At 29.8% G+C, this 10,024-nt stretch overlaps 1 protein-coding gene across 1 annotated transcript; it reads right to left on the bottom strand.

Moving 5' to 3' along the window:
- Positions 1-358: 358 nt before the first annotated feature.
- LOC129876855 (aluminum-activated malate transporter 8-like) lies at positions 359-6,533 on the bottom strand. Its single transcript, XM_055952334.1, has 8 exons — positions 6,453-6,533; positions 4,700-4,747; positions 3,587-3,785; positions 3,228-3,368; positions 2,401-2,673; positions 1,949-2,073; positions 1,658-1,801; positions 359-907 (listed from the first exon to the last, which is right to left on the bottom strand). Exons 1-8 carry the CDS (start codon positions 6,531-6,533, stop codon positions 380-382), a joined length of 1,539 nt encoding a protein of 512 aa, XP_055808309.1. The 3' UTR covers positions 359-379.
- Positions 6,534-10,024: the final 3,491 nt, after the last annotated feature.

The following is a 10,024-nucleotide window of genomic DNA, read 5'->3' as shown; positions in this document are numbered from 1 at the left end:
ATATTTCAGGCTACAAAGAAGCACATTAGTCTTGATTTTGCAAATGTAACTTGAGTAGATCGTAGGATTAATGTTGCAAAAAAGAATTAGATCGAGATCAAAATACTTAATTAAAAGAAAAAAATTACAAAAAGTTGTTCCTATCAAGAAGCTGCATACTTATATATACAACCTATGTTACTCAGATCGTTCTTTAAAAATGATATCGCACTCATGATAAATTTTTCAAAAATATATTATTTTTTGAAAAATTTAACATTCATTTAGCGTTATTTTTAAAGAGTCGCAACATACAACTAACTAAAAAACAACTTAATTAGAAGGGAGAAGTTTTTACTACTCAAAGAGTGCGTTTAAAACTTTCCCTCCTATACTACTCTCATTTTTTCACAGCCGCCGGATTCACCTCCGCCGCTGCTCCACCACCGCATATTTCAATCACAACCGAATCACCTCCCTCAATATCGTCTACATCGACGACCGGTTTCACGATTCCGCGGTGCAGTAGCTGGTGGTGCTGCTGCTGCTGCGGTTTCTCCGGCGACGGAGAAGAAAATTCCTTATCCTTCGGCTTCTTAAAATGTGCTTGAACCGATAGATCTTCAACGGCTTCGGAAATTTTATCGACGCAATTGATGACGTCAATGAGTACGGACGCCACCGTTATCGCCGGAAATATTTCCAATAGGTCCAATTTGTTGGAAAGTAATAGTGTTTCGGTGGTGGCGAGGACGGATTTGAAGTCCTCGATGGCGGATTTCGAGTAGCGGAGATGGATTTCTGCGGCGGAGGACGACGGTTGAGTCATGGTTTTGATTGAAAATGCTAATTCTTTTAGGACTTTACTTGATTCTATGCTCATTCTTGTGCATGCTTCTTCTATTTTTTTCTGGAATTCGTTTGGTACCTAAAAATAAATTAAAGTTTAATAATTAGATAGTAATATAAAAATATTTGCACAATTAAATCAATAAATAAACTATTACAAGAGCTAAAATTACACTAATAATATAAATATCGTTAGATAAAAATTTTACTAGTATTATTAAACTTACAATGCTACAATATTGTAAATACAAGGAAATAATGATACAAAATATTGGTATGGGAAAGATTAAGTAGCTGTTTAATCATTGATTTTAAATATATATTTTTCATTTCATAATATATTTATGAAGTTGTAGTTGTTTTTGATTATATTTTTAGCGAAAACATGTCTGAACTTAGCTATAACTTTAAAAGAGTAATGAGTTGAAAAACATATGTTTTTCAATACAATTTCTAGTTAAATTTGAAATTTTCATGGTTAAACGCATCTTTTCAAATAAAATAAAATTATTTCAGTACAAAGTGAATAATTTTTATGATCGAACGAATTTTAAAAGTATGCCACATGAGTTGAGACGTAAATATTACTATAAAAATGTTTTTGTAATGAAGAGAATTCATAATATTCTTCAATAAATTCCTTTTTTTTTGTCAGAATATTCTTCGATTACTCCTATTTCGGGGAAAGAATGAGATCACTTTAAAATTAATTAAACACTTCACTATTGTGTAAGACTTTTTGCTATTTTCTTTAATTTAGTGAAATTAATAAAGTAGTAATTATATACTATGATTAAATTAAATAATCTAATATTATATTATTTTATACCTGTGGCTTGGAATTAAAGTAACCACTAAGTGCTTGAAGATGGCATGCACATTCTCTAGCAAGGACACCAATCTTCAAATAATGCTTCCATGGATGACGCAGCCTAAAAGATCCATGACCAGGCTCCCACCATGCAAAATTTGCCTGACATTACACAATATATTTTATTTCAGTATAACATGTAATGTGTGGATTAGAAGCATTTTATGAGTTAGCGAAAGGCCTTTAGGGATTTCTCGATTTTAAAAACAACATGGATATTAATACTTAATTGGAACATTTTTCACTCACCAAAGCTTCCTCAGTGGCCTTAGAATTAAGGACTGTTTTATAGGCTCCGAGGAATCCCTTGTCTTCCTTAGAGGCCTTTCCAATTTCATCATTCTCTGAACAGCTGAAATATTCACTTCCAAAACCTGCAAAAAAAACAAAATGTATATTCATTCATATTTTTTTTTTGCCCCACATGGTTCACACAAAATGAACTTTTATGTGCCGCTATTTCTTTATTAGTTCATTAAAAAGAAATGAGACGCAGAAGTCTTGCATATCACACTTCGATTTAATGAGTGGAACTACGTTATGACATGTAATCTGCCTAGCTACTTCATTCTCTAGGTAACCAAATCCCGCTTCTTATAAATAAATAAAAAGAGTCAAAAATATTTCTCAATTTTCAGATCATTGTCAAATATCTTGAAAGGACAAAAAAAATGAAGAGAATGAGAAGAAGATTCACTTACCTTCTAAGAAGTTTGCAAGTTTTTCAATATTACTAGAAACAAGTTTATGAAGATCTTCTCCAGCCCAAACAGGACAAACAACCAAAGAGACAATCATGCATGTGGCAGCCCCAATAAGAATAGTGGACAAACGCTGATGAGCCAATTCCAATATTTTGTCCACACGGTAACCGGACACAGTCACCATACTGAACGTCAACACAAATATCAAGATTCCGTAGTCATATCTCCTCTTCATATGTGGAAAAAATCGAGTAAATGTACCTACAGCACCTGTATGTATGTTGAAAATATAATTAAGTAAATTAAAAAATAATTAAAAATAAGAATTAAGTAATGTCGAAGCTAAGGTATTGTTAGGTCGGTGGAATTTTCTTATTCTAATAGTTGAAGTGGAGTTAAACATCATTCAAATGACGATTACAATTGAGTAGATATTTTTTAAAAAAAAATATTTAGATGATTGCACACTTAAACACTAGGTGATGTGATTTAGTCATATACTACATTAAAGCTCTGATTTAATTTAACGTTCTTGTTGTTACTCTTCAATGTAAGAGGCAGATAGGAGGATTGATGAATTCATCTGAATCCAATACTTTCAACAAAATGCATTAAAATTACAAAAAGTTTTTGTCATTTATGTAGTGTTCATAAATTATTAGTAATTGTTTTGTGAAACATCCAAATCCTTCTTTTTTTTTCTTTCCTTTTTTTTTTTTTTGGTAAAATGAGATATTGAAGTTGCTTTTTAATTTCTCGTCATTATTATTTCACGAAGGTATTTATGGATTATGTAATATGCTTTGACTTGCATAATATCCTACCTAGTGTAAAGACCAAAAAACCCAGAACAATGGGCTCCCCTTCTTTTCCAAACAAATCAGCAAAATATTTTGCTCCAACACCTAATGCCCCAGCAATCAATGTGGCAAAACCTCTGTTTAAACACTTGGACAAAGTTGCACCTGAAAAAAAAAAAGAATAATTAACATTTTCAGTTGAATCAGACATCACGATTATTCACATCTTCAGTTGACTCAGACATCACGATTATTCATCTGTCCAAATTTTACTATACAAAATTACTCGATATTGCACCCCACAAAATCTACTGAGATACAGACAAACTAAACTGAATGATGGTTATCACCAAAAAAGAAGGATGAAGATTAAAAAAACTTGCCTGCAGTGAATTCAAAAACAACCACCACAGTTAAAATAGCCCAAATTGCTGATTGTCCAAAGCCATCATAAAGAGGCCTATAATAGTAAAACAATGAAATTAAAGTGAGTGACAATCCCACTTTAAATGCATGCCAAATTTTTCTTGGATCATCTTTTCCAATTTTCATTGTTTTCTTCACAATTTCCCCAACTTTATCCTTCATATTTTTTGGAAAATCTATGAGATGAGAAACCATGACATTTGATTTTTTGGGGCTTGTTGAATTATTAATCTCCATTTAATTTGGAAAATTATGGCTAAGTTTGAAACAAAGGTGGTGTTGTTATGGAGAAGAAATTATTGAGCTAGAGTGCACTATATGGAGTAATATGTCAACAAATCTAAGTTTAGTTATTTATAGTTGGCTAGAAAAGTTGGGTGAAGTTTTTTTTATTCATTCACACATGATTATCTGTCTCTTCTCACATCTTTCATGAGAAGGACAATTTTTTAAAAATTAATTATCCTCTTTTTTATTTGGCTGACTGGGATTTTACTTGGATCTGGAGTATATTTAATTATAATGTACTTAAAAACTACTTTTTCTTCTGAAATTTTGAAAAATAATGGGGACATTCTTTACTTTTTCTGACTTATTATTGTGTTGCTATGGTAATGCTCAATGCTTTTTAATGCTCAAGGTTTTCTTTACTAAATGGAAAGCTGTAAAAAAAAGTGTGAGAACTTTGCACTGATTTACTACAAGTTCCTATGATGTTGTTGTTTTTTACTAATATTCCCACCATTTCATATTACTTGATGTATTTTACTAAACTAATATTTATAATAGTGTTTTAAAATTCTAAATATAACTATTATTACTTTATGTAGTTATTTAATACTAAGGTTTAAGAATAGTATGAGAAAAAATAATAAAACTTGCTTCGTTTGATAAAATTGACAAGTAAAATGAAATAGATAGAGTACTTGCTTGTTGTTATAGAATATAATGTACATAGACATTGAATGAACATAGACACATCTTCATATAGAATACCTAACATAATCATAAGTACATATATAAGGAAGGCATAATACATAAGTATGATCCTTAACATGGTTTCAGTTGACAACTATGACCTCTAACTTTACTAGTGCACAAGTAGACACTTTAACTATCTAAAACTTGAACAAATAAACACATTCGTCCTACATGGCATTCTACATGCAATTTTGTGTCCTACGTGGTGTCCTACGTGTATTGTGCCACGTAGGACATGTGTGTCTACTTGTTCAATTTTATACAAATTTAAGTGTCTACTTGTGCACACCCAAAGTTGGATGGTATAAATATGAAATGAGACCAAGTTAAAGAACATATTTATGTATTATATGCCTATAAGGAATTTTGATTTTGTTTTTGGTAGATAATATTAATTACTTGTATACCTATAAATATCACTTCTTTTGGACTAATACAATATTGAAACTGTTCCATTCTCACTGTATATTACACTTCTTTTGGTATGTTTATAGTACTAGTAATTAGTCATGCAGAGTTATGTTTACACAAGTCAAAGGTTTAATGACTCTAAATAGATGAAGAGAATGCTAGCTTAGTTGATTGAAAGAAACTAACAATTAATTTTTGATGAAACTGAATTTTATAATTAAGCAGTTATATATTTGGAGAAGTGTTGAATCTGCTTTTAAATTTTCACATTTCAAGTTCATGACATGTATTGTTTGTTTTGATGATTCAACTGATCTCATAGATTTGTTTCTTGGGCTAGCTACGAACGTTATTATCTAGTCCAAAAGCACTCTATGTAGCATCATATAAACTTATGTCTTATAAAATTCTATTACTTTCGTCTCCTAGTTTGCTATGGGATTTATTTGTCATGTACATCATTTTTCAGAAGTATGTTAACCTTGAAGTCTGGTGATGCTTTTTTTACCATGCATGCACCTTCGTTTAGGACATGTGCATGTAATCCTATGGATACCCTTACGTAACTGATTAGGGACAAATATAGTACTTCTCTAAGGAGGTGTTTGGTTAATGGACTAAGATGGAATATTTCAAAATTAAGTTTGAAATATAATTAATTTTACGATAAATTTATAATTTAAACATGATGTTATTTTTACCTACTTTTCAGATGGAATAGATTAGTTCGGATTTATATTTTCAAAACTGTAATCTACGAATAAATTTGTCCGTGAACCAAACAACCCCGAATCCATCCAATAACAAGGTTTTATATCATGTAATCTTGTATTCCCTATCTCGTAACTCGTTATAAGTAAATATTTATTTTTTAAGTTTTTTTTTATATATATACATATATTGATTTGCATCTGTAACACGTTCTTATGTTTTTGAGTAGTGCGTTATCAATACATATTATCATTTTTGTTTGATTTTAATTTTTAATCGGATTCTAATTAATCAAAACTAGGTGACTTCCAAATCTTAGGTTTGATTTAGAAGTGGAGTTATTCTAGGAAAATGACCTCATCAAAACTTAGTTATCATCATAACATTGGCAATTAGTGACTTTGAGGATGACCACTGAAAGTAATTTTTTTTTTTTAAAAAAAGAGAATTATAAATGACAAAGAAGAACAAGATAATGACTCACCTACTTTTATTAAGATCTCTATTTTATTATTCTATATTTATCTTTGTCCAATCTAGATTAGAAGTATACTAGGACAAAACTGATATCTAATACTAGTAGTTTTTTGAACAATATGCAAATAAAATTACAAATCACATACTACAATATATTATCTCCTACAATTTCATCTTCTATTATAATTATTCATATATCCATTTGTATTTATAATCATGATATTTGAACCAGCTTACACACACCTCGACTAATTCTACAGAATATCTATCACCGTCCATCAGATACCAGGTATAATCCACACCCGCTTCATTGATGTTATTCATAGATCTATTTGTTAAAGTATATATATCACATTTGCCCCAATTCTGTGTATGTTATGTACTTTACAAGCTTAGTCAGCATTCAATAGTGAATATAGGATCTGATTAATTTTATAATAATTTATATTCTCTAATCTTGTGTGCTATACACCTAATTAAAAAGAGAAAATATACAGAAATCATTTGGATGTTGGAATATACACATCGATCATAATTATTATTATTATTTTATTTTATTTTGCCCTTTTGGATGTACTTTTCAATTTGAATGTACAAATTATATCGAAAAGTTTCATAAAATGTGACACTTTATTGTGATACAATATGGTTAATTATCCATACTTAAAATGTATCTGAAAATTAATTATAAGTAGCTACAAGGATTAAAGAGCAAAGCACAACAATGTTATCATATATTATTATTTCATATTTTAAATTCTTTTGTTAAAGGTTTGGCAGCTAATCTTATCTCTTCATAATAATGCAAGTTTATGTATTTTGTGTATCACCATGTTTTCCATTTATACAGTATTAGTATTAGGTAATTATAAAACTTAAAGACGTATTTCTTCTTTTTGAATGTTGTGCCACTGCAAGTGTAGTTGAAAATAATTGTCAATTTTAATCTTGAATTTCGAAAGTGGTAATTATTTTGGATTTTTTTTTTGAGCTAAGGTGTTTGTTAGTTTGGACGGAGGGAACATATATTTTGGAAAAAATACAAGTATATTACAAGCTAAAAAAATGCAGGATAGTTATTATGGATAAATTATAAAGGTAACTTACAAAAATCTCACTAGTTTATGAGTTAATTACTTAAATTCATGCTAGTTTGCAATATTACAAATCTTACCAAATTTTAGACTTCGGATACATGTATCTGGCGCGTCCAGATACATGTATCTCGAATACATAGGATCAAAACTAGGTGTATTAATTTGTACTAGATATGCTGTATTCAAGTGAATTCTCATGTATCTGACTCTCTCGCTCGCTTCTCTCCTATCTCGCTCGCCACTCTCCTCTCTCGCTTGACTCTTTCCCTATATCTGGTATTCAAGATACATATATCTAGTATGATTTGCTTGTATCTAGGATACATGGTCTATATCGCTCACCTTCTTCCTATCTTGCTCACTTCTCTCTTTCTCTCTTTCTCTCTTTTGTCTCTCTCCCTCTCTCACTTGTCTCTCTCCATATTTTAGTGTATCTAGTAGTAAAAATACATGTATCTAGGTGTATTTTACTTGAAATATGGTATGAAATTATTAATTAGTGAGACAATATATAATTATTTCAACTATGGAGAGAATTAGATAAATATGGTAGGAATGTTTATCTAGTTAGGTAGTTTTTCCAAATTATAAGCACATAAAACTTCATGTGATTTGTTTTTCTAGAAAAACAAATCATTCTTTAAGTTTGGGCCCAAAATAAAGGGCTTTACATTAGGCCCAAAATAGTATCTTTGAGTTTGGGCTTAGACTCAAATTTTTTCTCTATAATGGGTGGATCAAATTAATAATTAACAGATTTCATCTATCAAGACCAAAAGTGAACCACTATTGAGTACAAAGATTATCGTGCTCCGATGTATATTTAGAGAATGATTTTGAATCTAAGTCCAAACTTAAGTAACTATTCTGGTATTTTTCTCATTTTTCTACACGAATATTTGTGCTAGGAGTATAATCTAATTATCATTTTATTGCTAAGGGATCTTAGTAACTTCATTTGTTTGCTACCTAACTTTTACCTTTTTGACGAGGATTTGACTCAGACATCTTGTAATCCCCTTCCCCTACGTACTCCCATGTAATAATTTATTTTAAGAAAAAAATATTTCATTGCTAGAGCTATAAGTCAAATATCTGCATAATATCATGGTAGAGTGACATTTATAGTTAAGGGCCGTTTCATTTTAAAGCCCAAATTTTCTGATGGGCCTAATGTAAAGCCCTTTATGACATCCCTTTAAGTTCAGATCAGGAGAAGATGGTGGGCTTGAACGAAGGGCATATCTTGGGGAAAAGTGCACAAATACGTGATTTTAGGGGCCACTTAAGCCAAGTTTTTGCATGGATTGTCCCTTAAATTTTTGTTCCTTAAATGAGTGGGTTTTAATTTTTATTTTACTGCTCATTTAATAAAAATTATGGATCAAATTATGACCTAATTTTTAAAAACATAAGTTAAGCAGTACCCAATTCGCAAGACATAAGTTTAGAAAACTCTTATTTTTTTAGCACAAGTCTAGAGAACTTTCTGTTAAAAGTTTTGTAGGAATAAGTTATATTTGTATAACTTGAAGGAATAAGTTATAACTTGTGGATTATGAATTGAATATATACCTCTAACGACATAAGTTCTATAGGATTTAAGCGGCATGTATTATGATATAAATTATATTTATATTTATTTGCAATTTTTTTTCCAGATGTTGGAGGTCTTTCGGGTACTTTTTAAGTTCTAAAGGACAAAAATTAAAGACCACCAATTTAAAGGAAAAAAAAATTACACCCCCCCAAAATACGGGATCCATGCAAATGATCCTACTCGAGTTGTACCTAAGATTGATTTTTTTTCCAGATATATCCGCTTTAGAACCACTCTAGACGTACGAGATCGAAATTGTAAAAAATCGTGTATGAAGTACGACAAACTTCAACCATTTTTTATATTTGCAATGACGATAATAATTTATTAGTCACAATTATTTTTTAAATGATCGATACAAATACTAGGCGAGGTAAATATTTAAGACTATTTTATATTAATTGTTCTAGTATTTAGCTTTTAGCTTATGATGAACAATGAATTCAATTAGAATTCACGTGTTCATTTTAAATTTTGATATATCAGTGATGAACTATATATGTTAGCATACATTTAAATAGATTATAACATTCTTATGTGATGTGAAGGAAGACGTTGTGAGTTGATCAAAATCATGATTAAATGTATATACCGCTTGAATTTAGAATTTTATTCTATTTGCATTTTGCATTATATATGGATGAATTTGGTATGAAATGACTTCTTTCTTTGTTGATCTAGAATTATGATCATTTTCAAGAACTCACACTCGCTTTAATTTTTATTTATAAATTAAATATATTATTTAACAATATGTATTTAACTCTTTAAAATGATATTCATTAATATAAATACACACTTAAAAAGTATACACTAAAATCAGTTAATTAAATGTGAAAGGAGACATTAAATATATCGACAAGCACAAATTTTCAATTTTTTATCTCGATTTAAAAAGAAAAATATAGGAAAAATAATAAAATTGATGTTGAATTTGAAATCGTAATTTTACTTATAGAGGTGCACTTTTATACAAATTTTATCTACTTGAGTATACACATATATAATTACATTATTTCGAAGAGATATAATATTACTATACAGAACATAAAAGAAGGGCAATGAGCCCGCGTGAACCTACATTTATCTACAAAGATATATCCGTGAGTAATCTATGG

The sequence above is a fragment of the Solanum dulcamara genome, chromosome 12, assembly GCF_947179165.1.
Source record: "Solanum dulcamara chromosome 12, daSolDulc1.2, whole genome shotgun sequence".
NCBI lineage: Eukaryota > Viridiplantae > Streptophyta > Magnoliopsida > Solanales > Solanaceae > Solanum > Solanum dulcamara.
The sequence above is the reverse complement of the archived record's forward strand: the minus strand, read 5'-3'. Positions and strand labels throughout refer to the sequence as shown.